Source organism: Mirounga leonina, unplaced genomic scaffold, assembly GCF_011800145.1.
Source record: "Mirounga leonina isolate KUSES-001 unplaced genomic scaffold, KU_Mleo_1.0 Mir_115, whole genome shotgun sequence".
Classification (NCBI taxonomy): Eukaryota; Metazoa; Chordata; class Mammalia; order Carnivora; family Phocidae; genus Mirounga; species Mirounga leonina.
This window is the reverse complement of record NW_023270268.1, coordinates 48,090,903-48,109,445: the sequence shown is the minus strand read 5'-3', so window position 1 is coordinate 48,109,445 and position 18,543 is coordinate 48,090,903. Positions and strand designations below refer to the sequence as shown.

The following is an 18,543-nucleotide window of genomic DNA, read 5'->3' as shown; positions in this document are numbered from 1 at the left end:
AACATTTTGCAGAGGAAAGGAAAGGCAGTTAGGCTTTGAGAGCCCTCTGCCCCATCTGTTTTTCATAGCTTGGATGTTGACTCTCAGAAAACCGTTTTCACACATTATCTTATTAGCAGGTTATTCACATCTTTACTTCTTCTAGCCAATCTTTCCCACATTAAAAAACAGAATACTGGCGATGTGTACAGCTACATTTTTTCATACCATCCCCAAAAGGCTTTTACCACATCCAGGCCCTAATGTAAGTCAGACTTCTGAGCCTAAGGGAATGTTTGCAAAGCCCACCCTCTTGAGACCAACTTTTCTGAATTCATACCATGAGGAAAATATACTGTCTAGCAAAAGCACTGTAGGAATAAATAATTCTCCAAGTGTGAGTTGGTGATAACAGACTCCCAAGCGGCCGAGGACCTCAGGGCCCCAGTTTTAGATTCCTTTGTTAGTCTGATAAACATGAGCTCCATGCTGATGGAAAACTCACTTAGCAGCTGACATGTGGAAGGATGAAGTGATCTGCCTACAGATGAGATTAGCATTCCTTGCTCCGGTCTCAGGAGAGAGAAGTGTGATCAATAAGAACTGGTCTTCAAAATTAGGTATCAGTTCATGCCAAGAAAGTCTGCAATAAAACAGACAAAGGCAAGCCAAAATTTCTCCAGTTTGAATATCTGAGCTTCCAAACATAGGGGTCTTCAAAGAGTCCAGAGGAATATGTTTTATTCAAAAACATGCAGGGGAAGAGTGTTTTGAGTTTAAATAATTATACTTCCTCAGTTGGAAAGGATACTTAATAAGCAAAAAAGCAGAACCACCCCAGTGTATACCACTCAGAAATGTTAATAAAATGACATCCTGATCTCTGAATTTATTAATAAATTGGTTAACTGATATTCTGATATTCTAAATTAATCAAACTATATTCTGATAACAAAAATAGTTTTGTGTTAGTAAACTGGATATTGGCCAGGAAGACTGAAAAAAGAAAAATAAAGGGATGGGCAAGGGTTCAACTAAAGGCATTTTAATACAGTGATCCCCACAGATGGCACAAACATAAACAAAGCAACCCAAACTCTTCACTGATATTTAATATGGTCTAAAACCTGCAAAACATGGGGTGCCTGGGTGGCTCAGTTGGTTAAGCGACTGCCTTGGGCTCAGGTCATGATCCTGGAGTCCCTGGATCGAGTCCCGCATCGGGCTCCCTGCTCAGCGGGGGGTCTGCTTCTCCCTCTGACCCTCCCCCCTCTCATGTACTCGCTCTCTCTCATTCTCTCTCTCAAATAAATAAATAAAATCTTTAAAAAAAAAAAAAAAAGAAGTAGGAGCTCCAAAACAGGACAACTCCAGCAGATAAACACAAACACTGCTACACTGCTACTGTGCCCTGTTCTGGTCATTCGCATCACTCTTCTCTGCTAGAAAAGAAATTCCAATGCGCTCCCGATACAGAGACAGTTTTCTTGCTACAAAGGGACCTTTGTTTGAAACCCCCACAAGTGACGAGGTCGATCTTAGCCAATCTTGACATTTCCATGGAACCTTTCCACCAAATTTTTTCTAAACTCAAATCATTTCCTGAAACCTTTTTGAAATCCAAAGAAAACACTGTATAGATAAAGTTATCAGTTAGGTCTTTTAACAAATGCCATTCATGATACACATTTTCCTCAAGATATTTTTCTATAAATACACTTATAAAATCTAAAATCGCAAGGGTTGTATGATTTAATCCACATCCTTCAAAAAAAACAGGCTAAGAGGATGGTAATAATATACTGAATTAATATTTAAAACACTATTCACCTGTCTTCTTAGTATATAGAAAGCGATTTCAGATTTTTTTAATAAAATCCTATTTTCACAGCTTTTACACAAAGTTGACATTTTAAAAATTAAAATATTTTCCTGCAAGGTTGCTCAGTATTTATATTACCACCTAAGGGACAAAGAATTCTTTCATTTAAGTGTTAAGAAGGACTTGCAAACTCATTTTCTATGAAAGTCTACTTTGAAAACATTAGACTTTTCACAAAGCAGCAACTAATCTGAATTTATTTAGTTCTTTTCTTTAATCTCAATTTAGACAACACTTTCCAAACATGCATTTCATTTTCTTCCCCAAATCATTGCGAAAGTAGTTTAATGATATAAAAAATTTGGATGTCTTTTTAATTTTATTGTATAGTTGCATGTTAGGGCTTCTGATAAGATATAAATTATAGGACACTTTCATAATCAATTAGCTTATACTGTCAACACTTCAACCATGGAGCCACATTCAGAGACTGTCTGTGGTAAAGATACTGGACAGTATCTTTACTGGAACGATGACCACAGGGAAATGACAAGATGATGTCTATGATGTGCCATGCACTGAGCAGTGTCAGAAAACGAGGTGTTCTTTGTTTTTAAAGTCTCTGCATTCTAAAAGGTCAAAGACATTCAAATATTAGATAAGAGTCTAATCACGTTCTATGACTAGCTCCAAAGGTGATATACACCAAAAAGAGTAAATCCTAATTATTTTCCAGAAAGGCAATCCCTAGCAGAGGCTAAACTGAAATTTAGTTCTTTAGGCTGAAACCTCAACTGCTCTTAAAGTATATGTGTAGTTTTGGAAAAGTGGTCTTGGGGAATGCATTCTGAAGAATCAAAAAAAAAAAAAATCACTAGTTTCAATTCCATTTAAAAACGTGAATGACCTTAAACCAATTCACATAATTTGGGTCTCAATCTCCTTACCTGCTGCAGAGAAATGACAGTACTCCCCAGGACACTATAAAGGATTAAATCAGCTGAAATAAGAAAAGCCCTGGAAAAACATAAAATTGATGCCCAGGTGCTAATAATTAATATTGCATTTAGGAGAAACATCCCACAATAAATGAGCAATCAGCAAGCTTAAAGGAGCTTGCTTTTGAAATTTAATTCATCAACCATCTTCCTCATGCTTAAATCAAGTGCTAGATTTAACTTGGCTAGGTCACAAAGTTTACATTAAAATCTTTTCCATCGGCCAGGAAAACTGTGTGGTCCTGCTTGTTTAACTCACAACTGGCAGAGTCAAAAACCCATGTAATGGTTCAAAATCTCCAGCTGTAAATGCAATGCAGATGAAATACTGCAACTAAACCCCAGCCATTGTTTCTTTTTCCAAAGTTCTACCCTCATTTAAGATTGATAACAGCTAATGACTAAGCTTGGTAACACTTTCATCTGTCCCAACCAGGAGCATTGTCCAAGCTTAAATCTCCATGTGACAACTCAGAATCCACAGACTCTTGGAGCTTGCAAAAGCAATGCAAGAAGGCATAAAAGCATGTAGTAGCCCCAAACATCTGCAAAAACTAACTAGGAGAATGGCCTAATTGGCAGCTGGAGCATGTCAGGGCCTGTTTGGAAGTACTGGTCCAAGGAATCTACTGTTTGCCAGGCAAACACCAGGCTGAGAGGAAGCAAACAGCTCAGATTTTAGTCCTAACCTAAGTCAGGACTAACATGCTTTATGATTAGGAAAGAATCCGTTTATCTGGACTTCATTCAATGTCAAAATGAAGGTGATTGTTAGAATGTTGTAAGACATGCCACAACCACCTTTAAAAACAAACCCATGCAAAACACTGTGCTAGAGTCTATAAGACAAGACCTGTCCTTTAAACTCGTCCTAGAACAATGCCAGCAGAGACAAATATAGAGAGGACATCATTCAAAAGTCATTACAGGGCGCCTGGGTGGCTCAGTCGGTTAAGCAACTGCCTTCGGCTCAGGTCATGATCCCAGGGTCCTGGGATCGAGTCCCACGTCGGGCTCCCTGCTCTGCAGGGAGCCTGCTTCTCCCTCTCCCACTCCCCCTGCTTGTGTTCCCTCTCTCGCTGTGTCTCTCTGTCAAATAAATAATAAAAATAAAATCCTTAAAAAAAAAAAAGTCATTACATAAAAAATCCAGACACATTTCAGAGTACCAGGCAGAGGTGATCAAAATCGCAGGATATTATTATCAACAAAACCACTGCCGCTTGAAAGCTCACCTAGTGTGGTGCTAAGTATTATCTCCTTTAATTCTCATACCAACCCTATGAGGCTAGATAAGCTATGGTCCCTATTAGAGAGAGGGAGAACTAAGATTGAGAGATAGTATTTGCCTACCACGATGCTAAAACGATATGTTTTTCAAAGTTTGAGGCTTTACGTATTTGTGCTGTCATCTTCAACTTGTTGCTTCCTACAACACTTAATAATGGTAATTATAGTAATAATGTATTTAAACACAAATATTGTTGATAAAAATTGTAAAACATTACTTAGCTCGAACTAACGCCAATTGCCATTTGACAAAAACAAAGTGAAGGGTACACATGCACCTGGTGACCAGTGTCCCAAAAGAAGAGTGGGGTTTCAGGGTATCAGCTGTCACCGTACCTGGTTTCCTGCGCTACAGTGCCTCCCTTACTTGGGCCTGGCTCTCTCAGTCCGGAGTCCATCTATTTTGCCCTGCTGCTGGGTGAAGCAGGGTATCATCCAGCTGTGTAGAGCTGAAGGGGGTGTGGGAGGGAGGGTCTGGGCTCTACTTCTCAAACTGGCTTTCACAAAAATCCCATTTTTAGTCACGCCTTTACTCCAACTTCATCAATTCCTGCACCTTCCAGAGGTTCTAGAGTTTAAAACTAGTTCTTTCTTGACTTTCCTCACTACCGGCTTAGAGTTAACCTTCCCAGATTGCCTGAAATAGTTACTAAGAGTCCATCTGTTTTCAGGTTCCAAAATATGGCAGCTCTTGTCTCTTTTCTTGTTGTTGTTGTTGTTATTGTTGTTGTTGTTGTTTAATCCTTGGTTTGTGCTTTGACTATCCTATCATTTTTCATGGGATTTCAGAAGGGAATGAACTGAAGGGCATGTGTCTCAGCAGTCATCTTTAAATGGGTAGCATCAGTTACAAAGACTTTTTATAACAACTTCAGACCCACTGCTTTTCCACAGTCTTACCTGAAAGGACTGGGACTGTTATTCAGACACCTGTAGTCTTTCTTCCCCTACTTGAAAGGATACATAAATAATAACTACTTATTTCTTTTACTATTACTTCAGACACCGAATATTGATAAAAGCTGAACAATGTGGACTAAAATATATTCATGAATTTCAAATCAACTTCTTCACTTATTTATCTCAGGACAAAGAAAAAGCCAAAGCATGTCATAAAAAGTGGCTTCTGAGTGTCACTGACTTTCAACTATCAGCTGAAGAAGTTTGGTTTTAAAAAAGTTTTTCTGTTACAAGAAGAGAAATTGGGCAGTGAGGAAAAAGAATCTTCTGGGGGAACAAGTACTGGGTATTATTTTGCATGTTTATTATTTTTATAATTTACTCTTCCACACAAGGCAGAAACTGAAAAGTTTGGCATTAGCTGCTCATTATAGGTTGGGAATCAATTCAGTTCCTTAGGACACAAAACCACATTGATGGGTATTTTTATTTTACTCTGCAGAAACTGAAGCCAGCAGAGTTTTAGCTTTAAAATTACTTCCTAAAGAAATACCAATGTTTTAACTTTGCACTGGGAAAAAGAAAAGCAAGCATATTGCAAAGTTCTTTAGCACTGTCTACAGTCGACCAGGCAGACACCTGAGAGGCAAACAAAACTCCTCTTTCTCACCAAGTCCTCAAGACTCCATGTTCCAAATGTCCCTCAAGTCCTTGCTCTTAGGCTCTCTCCCGGTTTCCCAACATGTGTGGCTATGTTACTGTCATGGCGTCAAATCTTTCACCACCTTCACCTCCTCTCTAATGCGAACAGCATGCTGTCGTGTCCCCGACCACCATGGCCATCCGCTACTGGATTGCTCAAGGTTTCCACACAGCCTTCAGGAAACCGTGAAAACGCCTCAGCAGAGCACAGAAAGGCCAACGCCATCTGTTCTCACCCTCGCCTTCGATGATTCTCACCGGGCTCCAGTGCGACCCATATCTGTGCATTTCAGTGACCCATACCTGCTCTAGGATTCCTCCGAGCACACACTGTGGATGGCTCACCAGCCGCCACTGACCCCTGAAGACCAACAGCCACCAAATGCTCTAGAACCCAGGCATCTTGCAGAATAGGAGGCTCCACAAGTGTGGACTGAAGTGAGCAATTCTTTATAAAGAAAAGAACTTAGTAGGGACACACCACTGATAAGCACTCACACCCAGGATCAGAATGATCTCGTCCCTGCCTGCTTTCCTATAATGTCTTCTTAGTGTTATTCATCAGCCTGAGTCACTATAAAGGGGACCAGATGTTGCACTGTTCAATCCACAAAGCTGAATATTGAGCATGTTCTGACCTCACCCTACCCTAAATATCCCATCAACTCTGGCTACAGTTTTTCATTAGGGAAAAGTACAATGAAGGCAGTCTTCATTATGCCACACAGAGCAATGTCATGCTTCGTCAGTAATCACTGAGTTAAACACCAGTCATTTGCTTTATTCAACATTTAGCATTTTCTTACAACTGGAAACTCTTTCTGGGGGCAGCACATTAAGTAGTTATCACTTTAGAGTCACTTGGAGACCAAATGCTAGAAGCTCAGCAAAGGGGCATTACATAATGAAATGAGCTCTGCAAATCTGAGCACTCTGAATTTTTATAAAACGCTATATCTAAAATGAGTGTTTCAAACTAAATTGAATAAACTTTTGTAATATGTTTCTATGATACAGACATTGAATTATCATGGAGAAGCTGAACATTCCTAGTTGAAATACATTATAACAGAGATCAAGTATCCCATAGGTAGCTATCCAGATTACAACACTGCCTTTTAAGGCACCTGGGTGGCTCAGTCAGTCAAGCATCTGACTCTTGATTTCAGCTCAGGTCATGATCTCAGGATTGTGAGATTAAGCCCTGTGTTGGGCTCCCTTCCTCTCCCTCTGCTCCTCCAACCACCCGCTCTCTCTCTCTCTCTGAAATAAATAACATTTTGAAAAAGAAAAAGCACTGCCTTTTAAGTAAAAACAAAGTAAAAATATAAAAAATGTTTCTTTCTTTATCTTTTAATGGAGGTTAAGAATTTTGAGTTTTGTTTTAAAAATAAGAAATAAACAAAAATGTCCAGAATAGTGTCTTACTATAAGCCAGTATAGAAATGAAAACTTTTTAATAAAATCATAAAAGACTTAAATTTTGTAAAAGATCGAAATTAAAATCATAAAATTTTAATCTATAAATAAAATGAGTTATTCCAGGGTTAACCAGATACAGATTTTTTTCAATCCCCATTTAATAAATAAATAATTGAAGGGGTGAGTTTTAGCAACCTGCTCAAGGTTAACCAACTACCAAAAGGAGAATCATCTGTTCGAGCCCAGGCCCCTTGTGAACCACGCTGATACACAAGTCGTGCTGTCAGGGCTCAAAGACCATAAGGACCCAAAGCACATGCTTTGTGCATAAAAACACGCCACTGTGGTTTTCAGAAAACATATCCTCATTAAAATCATAGCTTACATTTTATAGTTATCAAAACAGTAATAATTCTTGATAGCTGTGTATCTAATACAGAGCTTTGTTTTTGTAGATCAACCCAAGTACAAGTTAAAATGAAAGAGACTCATTCTGAAATCTGAATACCTTTCAAAGAGGGACCCATCATTGAAGGCTCTTGTTCTGAGCTCTTCACCGAAGGAGAAAAGAGGTTTTCATTTATCTTACCGAAACTGGCAAGAGTGGTACCAAAAGGACCAGTAGGCTGAACACAAGCAACAACCCAGCTTCGAAACAAGGATTTCCGTGTGGTGGTGCATGCCACCACCCACACACCATGGGCCCAGTGTTCCCGAAGGCCCTGTGGGTCCTCTGAACATGTATTTTTAAGTATCCATTCCAGTCTCAAGATGGACAGGATCTCTTCCTGAGGCAGATTCTGGCTTCTGAAGTTGTGCCACTATCAAGGAAATTTGAAGATCTCATTGATCTGACCACAAACTCCAGCTCTCGGAAGTAGCCCCAACTCACATGCTAACCTGTTCAGCATGAATGTTCCATCTTGAGTTCAAAAGGAAGATCTACCTGCACACGGTGATGGAGCCAGCAGGCATGAACATGTTATCATTCCTGGCTGCCTGGCTCTGCCCTCATGTGACAAGTAAGCAAGGTCCAGATTTGCAAGATACATCCAGATACTCCCCCCTAGGACAGATCCAATTCTTGTGGGCCCTAGAGCTTGTACAGTATGCAGGCCCACCAAGAAAGAAATTAGGCACAAAAGCAAACATTTAAGAGGTACCTTTGCAAGTGAGAAGCCTTGAAGCTCAGGCTTCACTAATTATACGGTAAAGCCGCCTTTGACCCAACTGTATAAAATTGCCGAAATTCAACCATTTTGATCTAGCAAGACAGCAACTTAGGATGGCTCAATGTATCACACAGGGCTCCTGCACAGGCTCTGTAGCTGACTCAGAAGAATGTAACAGCTCACTACTGGTGTACGCTTATTAAAACTAATAAGGAAAATTCCCCTCTAATAGTGCTTATGAAATGTTAAGTAGGGAAAACCTAAGGAAACCGTTATGGTCACTATGACTACATTTTCAAAATAATATTTACGTAGATGAACAAAAAATATGAAAATGTAAACAAAAATAATTTTTGTATTTGAATAGTACCACCATGAGTTACTTTCCCTCGCAACTAAAGGTTGTTCTATTAACTGTATAATTTCTTTTTTTAAGATTTTATTTATTTGCGAGAGAGAGAATGAGAGACAGAGAGCATGAGAGGGAGGAGGGTCAGAGGGAGAAGCAGGCTCCCTGCCGAGCAGGGAGCCCGATGTGGGACTCGATCCCGGGACTCCAGGATCATGACCTGAGCCGAAGGCAGTCGCTTAACCAACTGAGCCACCCAGGCGACCCTAACCGTATAATTTAAAAGGAAGAAGAGGACAAGCGTGAGGAGAGGAAGAGGCAGTGACACACAAGGGAGTGACAGACCTCAGATGTGACTGTCTGTGGTGACAATTTATTACACACTTGCCATCCGTCTAATACATCAACAACCCGAAACGTATCTTAAAATTTATTTCAAGGGATCAAGATAAAAGCCAACTGAATCAATGAGAGACCTCATACTTCTAAAGGTCTTCCCTTTGAGATAACATAGATGTTTGTTAGTAAGGAAGGTCTTGGCATGACCAAAGGCCAACTAAGGTGAACTTACTTTTTGCTTGCCTCACAGACATCTGTAATGTTGGAGAAAAGATGGTGACTCTCTGTTTTGGTCATTGTATCACTCAGTTCTTTAGAATTTTTAAACATTCGTATCAAGATCTCCAAACTGAGCAAATAGGAATGTTCAGAGGATATGACTTCAAAGATAGCCTGGTATGAAGGAAAAAGAAATGTATTATTAATTATGGTAACTGAAGAACTAAATAAAGTTTTCATAATTCTCCTATAAAAACAACGTATCTTAAAAAGCACAGAAAGATAAGCATGAAGAAAAATGCATCACCAAACTACTGTCTTTTTTTTATAAGGCACATACACCCAAACCTCAGGAAGTAGAGTCAGTCACTGCCCACAGTGTAAAAATGAAAAAGTGAAAGCATTTAGATGACTTGAGATTCCATCCTGAGGTCATGCTTTGTTAAGGGGTAGAATCTACGGAAGGAAAGCTTAGGGCATGTCATAAAGTCTCAGTGTGACATTAATTAACCTTTGGGGTCATCTCCTCCAGGCCTGTTTTCAAAGTCGGCTGCTCTGGGACACTAAGGATTTATAGACACCACTTGGGATTCCAAGAAAATTTCTTACAAATACATTTCTTTGCTCTCCTCTTACGCAGGCTCCTTCTCTCCCCATATTTTAATCCAACAAATTTGCAGTCAATTACAGCAAAGAGTCAGGGTATACTAGAAGACCATGACTGTATCTACCCTCAAAAGGTTCTCATCAGCCACAGGAATTCTTTTATATTAAACTCATACAACTGAAAGTAATTCTGTTCATTCCACAAGACACCCTTTCTGCTCCCGTCAGTTTCTCAAGAAGGAGTGAATCAGGACCCTCTGCAGAAATGCTTGGTGTCAAGGCACACAGCCGTTGACCTGATAAGTGTTCATTAATGATAAAAAGCCAACCCACATATGTGGGTAGGCACCATTGCCCTGTGTAAAGAATTCATCTAGCTCCTTAACAAAATCACCTTCAGATCCTCCAAGAATGGCAACACAGGGATTCCTCCTCAGGTCGGGGTGGTAAATATCCTCGCAGGCCTGAGATTCAGATCCTTCCTAGGGATCTCCCTGGTAACACTGCCATCATCACCTTGGCCTCCAGGCACGTCTCCTTAAGCCCTTGGCCCAAAAGGCCCAGAAGATTCTTGCTGTAAGTCCCTGTGCTATGGCTGAAGCTGGTGAGAGCAGGCAGACACAGGCAAGTGGACGTCCAGTTGCTGGTAAGTGGACCATATTTTGTAGGTCAGGTTAATGGGGCTGGTCTCAATGTTCATCTCCCTTTTCAGCATCTATGAGCTTTAAAGGAAGTCTTACTTAAAGGTGCTGGTCTAGCCTCAGTTGTGTTCCAGGGACTTAAGTGATATAACCATCTAATGAGTATGCAGTAAGAACATGAAGAGTCTCACTTGACCTGTATCTTGTATAATTCTATTCAATCGATACAATTATCCCTGGGAAATGTAGTGTAAACTGAAGAAAACTGTCGCTTCCTGACCAAAAATAGTGGATGTCATGTTGTTAATAGATATGGTACCCTGAATGACAAAATATTTTCAAAAGCAAAGGCTTTTGTAATCACATGCAAAATACTAAGATTTAAACAAAAAGATCACATGAACTATACAGAATAGATCACAGGAAAAGATGATTAAGTGGTAGTTTAATATAATAGGTTTAATGTAATAACTGTTAAAACATCCTACAATAGAGCCGTCAACTACTTAAAAGCAAACTGGGTTAAACTTTCTAAAAATAGCTATATAGGAATCGAAAGGAACCATAAAGTTAGATTTGCTGCTGTCATTAGTTTTTTTTATATCACAAATCTGAATATTTTCAAAATATAAAGGAAATAAATAGGTTCAAACAGAAAAGGTTTAAAAGAACACATATGTTCAAATGGGGTTAGGACCCTGGAGTAGCTCTTGAATTTGTCCACAAACATTATTTATGCTGCAATGTTAATAATAAAGAAAAAAAACATAGCACTTACTGTCCAAAATTTGGACAACAGATTTTTTTAAGGTGGTATTTATACAGTGGAATACTATATAGTGGTTTGAATGAATAATCTAGATTAATATACATTAACATGGATAAATCCCAAAAATAGTGCTGAATATCAAAAGTAAACAAAAAATATGTTCAGAATCATCACACTCACATATGCACACAAATATATGTACATAAATATATGTAATACATGATTTAAAAACACAGATTGAGGGGCGCCTGGGTGGCTCAGTCAATTAAGTGTCTGCCTTCGGCTCAGGTCATGATCCCAGGGTCCTGGGATCAAGTCCCGCATCATGGTCCCTGCTTAGCAGAGAGTCTGCTTCTCCCTCTGCTCCCCTCCCACCACTTGTGCATTCTTTCTCTGCGCACTATCTCTCTCTCTCTCGCTCTCAAATAAATAAATAAATAAATAAAATCTTAAGAAAAAAAACACAGATTGGATAGGTACACATCAATTCATAATTATAGCTGACTCTGGGGAGGAGAGGAAGGAAATGGCACCACGGAGAGTGTAGGGATTCTACTTTATTGAAAGTCTTGTTTTCTTTAAAAAATATAAGGAAAAAATTATAAATGTAATACATTTGTTAATTCTCAGTGATGGGTACACCAATGTTATATACTATTCTGGTTTTTTTAAACTTAAAAAAAATGACACTATAATGTCCCCTTGTATTTTTGTGTTAGTTCATGCCAATAAAATAAAAATACAGTGCATATCCTTTGTGCAGTTTATATGCATGTATATACATAAACATAGTAACATGCATATAACAGGAGAAAAGTGTTGAGAACTTCACTATATTATTACAATGAGTAATTTCCTTAAACTGCATTTATTTAAATTTCAAGTTGTAAAATCCTATTACTATCTGTTTTATTTTTTATTAAGTAAACCTTTATTTTGGTATAATTTTAGATTTATAGGAATCTTGCAAAGAGGGTTTGGAGCTCCTGTGTTTCCTTCATCCAGCTTCCCCTAACCAGGGCACACGACATAACCACGGTCCATTACATTTTATCTGCAGACACATGCACGTACTTTACTCAGATTACACCAGTTTTCCCACTAATATCCTGTTTCAATCCAGGATCTAATATCTCTTTCATTTTTCAACATATTTCTTCCAGTTTAAATACCTCGACTAGGTGTTGTTTAAGCTAAAATGACATTAAGGTATTTTAAGTTTTCTTTCCTGGGTTCTTATGTGTAGTTTTATTTGACAATGAACACATACCTCTTATGCAAAAAGAACAAAATGAATACGTTTTCAAAGGAAAACACTGAACACACAGTAGGTGAAAGCACACACTCTCTTCAGAGCTCTAAAGTATCTGCTCAGTAGAAAACATACCTCCTGTCTCTTTCTTTCCTCCTGGCTAACTGTCTGTGATAATCCATTTCTTTTCACCTAGAGGAAAAAGCAAAATAAAATTGAGCTCATTTACTTCAACAATTTATTATGTAAGGCATAACTCCATGCTCTTTGAGAAATGAATTTTAGGAAATTATGCAAAATGTGTGAATTCAGCACATATTAATTTTTGGGTCCCTCATAGAGTATTTACTCACATTATTAAATTAGCATCAACACAAAAGAACTGCAAAGTGTGTGAATTCAGCACATATTAATTTTTGGGTCCCTCATAGAATATTTACTCACATTAATAAATTAGCATCCACACAAAAGAACTGCAAAGTGTCTAGAACACTATCCCATCAGGTTGTGCTAATCTATTCTAGTCTTAGGTGTAGATATTCCTAAAATGCTTATCAAATTAATTTCCCAAATCATAAATGAAGAAATCTAACAATAAAGAAAGTGAAGCCACCCATCTGAGAGTTTACTGCCCAGGATCCCACACTGAAAAAATAACTTTAATACTATTTTTCACCAACACTCCATGGAATACCCATGCTCTTCATAGAAACCCAATCAAGAAACAAAGAAAACAAAGTCTCCCCTGCCCCAATTTCAGCATTATTTTCAGCACATTGAAATTTGACAAAGAAGGGAATGCCTGGGTGGCTCAGTCCATTGAGCACTGGAAGGACCCTTGATTTCTGCTCAGGTCACGATCTCAGGGTCCTGAGATAGAGCCCTGCACCAGACTCTGTGCTCAGCCAGGAGTCTACTTGAGATTCTCCCTCTCCCTTTCCCTCTGCCTCCCACCCTGGCTCACATGCTCTCTCTCGCTCTCTAAAAATTAATTAATTAATTAATTAATTTAATTAATTAGACAAAGAAGGCTATTAACCTGATATTCTTTGGAGAAGCAACAGTACCCACAAGAACCAAAGCACCAGTACTGTACTTGGAGTAATGCAGCTGCATTGTTAGCTAAATCACTGCGATCTCTACCTAAATTACCATGTACTTTTTATTTGATTACTGCAGTTTCTACCATGATTCAGCTTCTTTTTTTTTCTTAAGATTTTATTTATTTATTTGACAGAGAGAGAGAGACAGCGAGAGAGGGGACACAAGCAGGGGGAGGGGGAGAGGGAGAAGCAGGCTCCCCGCGGAGCAGGGAGCCCGATGCGGGGCTCGATCCCAGGACCCTGGGATGAGGACCTGAGCCAAGGCAGACGTCCAATCAACTGAGCCACCCAGGCGTCCCACAGGATTCAGCTTCTAACCCAGCTGAACCATGAACTCCGTGAACTCAGGGCCCCGTGGTGGCTTCTGGTATACCTGGCACTGAGTCTGGCACGTGAAAGATACTCATGTTTTTCAGCTAATTAAATTAGCAAAAGGTAAGGCATACATAAAATATTGACCAATTAAATTCTGTGCTTAACAGAAAGAACAGCAAGAAAGGAGAGTGTCCTCCCTTTTTGTGAGAAACTAACAGCAATAAAATATAACACAGGTCTTCAAACATTTATAAAAAGCACGATTTGATATCCACCATCCTCCATTTAAAAATAAATATGCTTCCCATAACAGCTGGAGATTATTCTTCTTTATCCTTAAAAATCACATTTCTATGTCAATTTTCCCCCAAAATTTCCTAACGTAATTCTGTGTGGTAGGGTATCTTATTAATCACCCTAGCACCCAAATCACCTAATGCAAAAATACATTTTTCAATTTAATTTTCTAAAATTTCCTGTGACCATTGAGCTTTAAGTATAAAAGAGACTCTTCTGGATTATATAATCACCACAAATATCATTAATAACCTACGATCAAAATAACACAATAACTGCCAATTTTAATGCATTAGGCCCTAAAAGTAAATTTTACTGAGAATGCAATTCTTAGTAAGGTGGGAGGGTGGGGGGGGGGTTATAGTGGCTTCATTAAAAGAGGCTTCACTGAAACCAATATTTTAAATTGACCCTCCGTATCTTGTACCCCAGTGGAATGACACCTTGGAACAAGGCACCACACTAAGATTTGAGATGGGTAAGGGGAACACCTTTCTTTAGTAAAATTGCAAAAAGGGCAACTGTGAGAGAGAAGATTGGAAAAAACCCTGGGGTAACACTTAGCACACGTAGTCTCAATTTTAGAAAGGGGAGGATACCTGGAACATAAAGATCTAAAAAAATGGATCCTTAAAAGATCTAAAAAAAATGGATCCCTGTCCACTTTGCATGGTCTTCATGAATCCCCGGTGGTGTAAACCTTAGTGTGAAAACTGTGGGTGCATAGTGCCCTACATTGTGCTGTCACGGAAATGAAAACACATGTTATGGTCTCTAACCTGACTTTTGGAAAAGGACAGAAAGCAGTAGAGTAGTGTAGAAAGAGTCCTAAATCAGTGGTAAAATCAGCGATCACTTACGGAACATTCACTGTGTGCCTGGATGTGTCATAAGCATTTTATACCCCCTTTCCCATTGAATCCTCCTAAAAACTCAAGAAAGTCGATAATACTATCCTTATCTCCAATTCAGGTGGGGATAACAAGTGAGGCTTAACATCTAAGAGCACACAGCTAACAGGTAGCGAGGGCATAATCTGCATCCATGCCTGTCTAACTCCAGAGCTCATACTCTCTCTCTCTTTTTAAAGATTTATTTATTTATTTTAGAGAGAGAGAGCGGAGGCAGGGACAGAGGGAGAGGGAGAGAGAGTCCTAAGCAGACTCCACACTGAGCGCAGAACCCCATGCAGGGCCCAATCCCATGACCCCGAGACTATGACCTGAGCTGAAACCAGGAGTCGGACCCCCAACCAGCTGCACCACTCAGGCGCCCCAGGTGACTGAGGGACCCCTGCTTTCTGTGAGAGGCAGTCCATTTCTAGGGTTGGGCAATCATCACTAAACTCCTTCTAATGCCAGGCCCGTATCAAGTCTCCATATGTTCTTTTTCATCCACCCATATTGTGGAATGTTCTTAGCCTTACCCACCATCCTGACCCGGGGTCAGCCTGTCAGCAAGAATTCATGGCTAAAAGGGCTTCTTCATCCATTTTAATAAGGGGGGAGACCGGCCAGAAGAATGAAACTGTTCAGCACTACTCCCGTATGGTTAACCCTGAGCAGGAATTTCACAGGATTTCCTTCCTGACACATAGTCCTGGCAGATCGATATCCAGGCGCCATGCCCACAATCTCCACAGGTGAGATCACCAGCAAGAATTTCCACGCACTGGCCTTGTCATCCAGAATTACTAGTAAGTTCAGACCCAGAAATCTTCAGGGAAAGAGAATGAACCATTTGGACTTAGAGACCTACACATGTGACAGCTAGTTTACTGAGGGATTAAGATTACTTTATCCCATTAAGAGGGAAAAAAAAAAAATCCCCAGACAAAACAGTTTCTCTTTTGAGGGGGGAAAAAAATGTAGTTTTGAAAAAGGCAAAGTGCTAGCTCCCAGAATTATCATATTTCATTAATACTAGTACAAACAATGATAAAATACTCCTTTAACCAAAAAGTCATCAGTAAGAAACCAGCAACCCATACAAAACTACTGAGACAGAAAAGAAAAAGATTCCAGGGAACATTCTTGGGTCATAACTAAGAAACCTGAAGTGCAGCACACTGGAGGAGGCTGCAAGTTTGCTGCGGAGAGTTATGACAGATCAGCCCCTCCTGGCTGACTGCCAGGCCACGGCTCCAGGGCCTGTCCTTCTCTCTTGGCCCTTCTGTCCCCTGTACAGGGCAGGCTGGACAGCTTCTCCCTCCTGAGTCAAGAGGAATCATTATGTCCCCCTGAGACTTCTTTCCACATTCAGCTCGAAATTAAGTAGTACCTGAGAGCAGGTGCCTGGATGGAGAAGGTCATGAACAGGCCAGATGCTTTCAGAGACTGAGCAGTTTGGAGGAATGAAACCAGAGAAAGAGAGGGCGAGAAGGATATCAAAGGAGGCCCCCATGGAGACTGGTGACAAGGCAGAGAACAGACTATTAGGGTAGAATGAACACACTGGAGCAAAATATCAAGCAGAAAGAAACGAGGAAGGAAAGGAGGGATGGAGGATGGGAAAGGAAGGAAAAAAGGAGAATGTGCGCCAAGTTTTAAATAGCAAATACCTCTAAGGGCACCTGGGTGGCTTAGTTGGTTAAGCATCCGGCTCTTGATTTCGGCTCAGGTTGTGATCTCAGGGTCGTGAGATCCAGCTCCATGTTGGGCTACATGCTGAACTTGAAGCCTGCTTAAGATTCTCTCTCTGCCCCTCCTTCTCTCCCCCCGCCCACCCTCATCCCTGCTTGCAGGCTCACTCTCTCTCTCAAAAAAAATAAATAAATGAAGTAAATACCTCTAGAAATTTTCTAATTCAAAAACAGCAAACCTTATCAGTAAACTTAACTCATTGGAAGAATCAGGCTTCCCCCCCCGCCAAGAAAAAAAATGTGTGAAAAGCATATGTTTACACCTACAGTTTTAAAATTGACCTGCTTTTTGCAGTTTGCACATTTTTGCTAAGAGAATCTGAAAGATTATCAAGTTTATCATGCTTCTTCAAGTGTTCCTCTTGTTTCTATGTGTGAAAAAGAAAAAAAAAATAGTACAGCAGCTTCTAACACCTGATTCCTATTGCTACCCTAAATGAAAAAAATTAAAATTGTGTAGGCTCCTTCTGTATTTTGATAACCTCTATTTCATATTGGAAGTTCTGGCTGAGTACAACTGGGAACAGACAGCCAAAGCAGCATGCCTCTAACGTTCTCTTCTGACTTCACTTGAGCTTTCTTATTCCTCACTGATTTAAATTTTTTATTTAACTATGTCATCAGTAAATAGAACTGCAAAAGAAGTTTAATGAAACACTAAGAGCTGGATTATATTTGGGGTTCTTGATTTTGTATAATCTAACCAGTTCACAAAAGTGTTCAAATCCTACCATGGCAGATTCTAGCCTCTAAGGAGAAAGTACGATGCATGTCATTATCTTCAACATTTTAAGTGGATAAAAATTAATTCAAATAAAACAACAAAACTGAGCCCATATCTATAGTTTTAACATAAGTTAAAAATATAAACATATGTGGCTTATCAAGACAGTGAATGCAGAGAACTCGCTAATGTTACAATAGTTTTACATTCATCATTATAGATTATGTGTGTGTGTGTATATATATATATATATATATACATGTATATGTATACTGCTGTAATCAGTATTGAAACTCTTCACTCACGATCTTTGTAATGGATATATTTTGCATATTCAAATAGGATGGAAATTGACAACTGGCTAAAACTAATAAAGAACAGTACAAGATACTTCATCTATGGGTGTGATATTGTCTAGTTAGACCTAAAATTTTTTAAATTGCTAAAAGGGTAAACTCCCTAAAATATAAAGCCAAAAGTTAATTATTAGCTACTCCATCTACAATTCATGAGTGGCTCCTCCTTGATACCTTGCAAGGCTGAGCTTCTTAGATGACTACCCTATGAGGGAACAAGCAGGCTTTTGGCACTGAATTCCATTCCTGCATTCAGCGCAGTTACAGGATTTTTCACCTTGCAGAGAATTGTGTTAGGAGATCCATAAACTTTGCACAGTTATTCCTTGGCCTTTGACTTCACTGACTGGAATAGGTTATGAGCCAGTCGGATTCCCTAGGCCCAAACAGAGCCCCAGTACTGACATTTCTACAGAACCTATCTACAGAATAAAGCCAGTCCTATATCTGTGAAGGGAGGTGACATTAATAACACCGTCTCTTGGCCGACCAGATGATCATTTTCCATGGGATATATTCTCAGGCCCTCTGTGAGTTGATACTGTTTCTAGATCAGATGGGTGGCACATTCCTTCCATGTTTCTGAACCACCAGCCAGGGAAACCAAAAAGGGAGGGCCCCGAAAGACTGACCGTCCGAAAAGGCTC

General features: G+C 39.6%; 1 protein-coding gene across 2 annotated transcripts in view; it reads right to left on the bottom strand.

The window, feature by feature from the left end:
- The window catches only part of ARHGEF26 (Rho guanine nucleotide exchange factor 26), a 128,716-nt gene that overhangs the window by 88,585 nt on the left and 21,588 nt on the right, over nucleotides 1-18,543 (bottom strand). For both annotated transcript variants that reach the window (XM_034997414.1, XM_034997410.1), the window contains exons 4-5: nucleotides 12,596-12,652; nucleotides 9,206-9,366 (exon numbers count right to left, since the gene is read on the bottom strand). In XM_034997414.1, coding sequence (XP_034853305.1) covers nucleotides 9,206-9,366; nucleotides 12,596-12,652 — 218 coding nt within the window. The remainder of the gene's footprint in view (nucleotides 1-9,205; nucleotides 9,367-12,595; nucleotides 12,653-18,543) is intronic.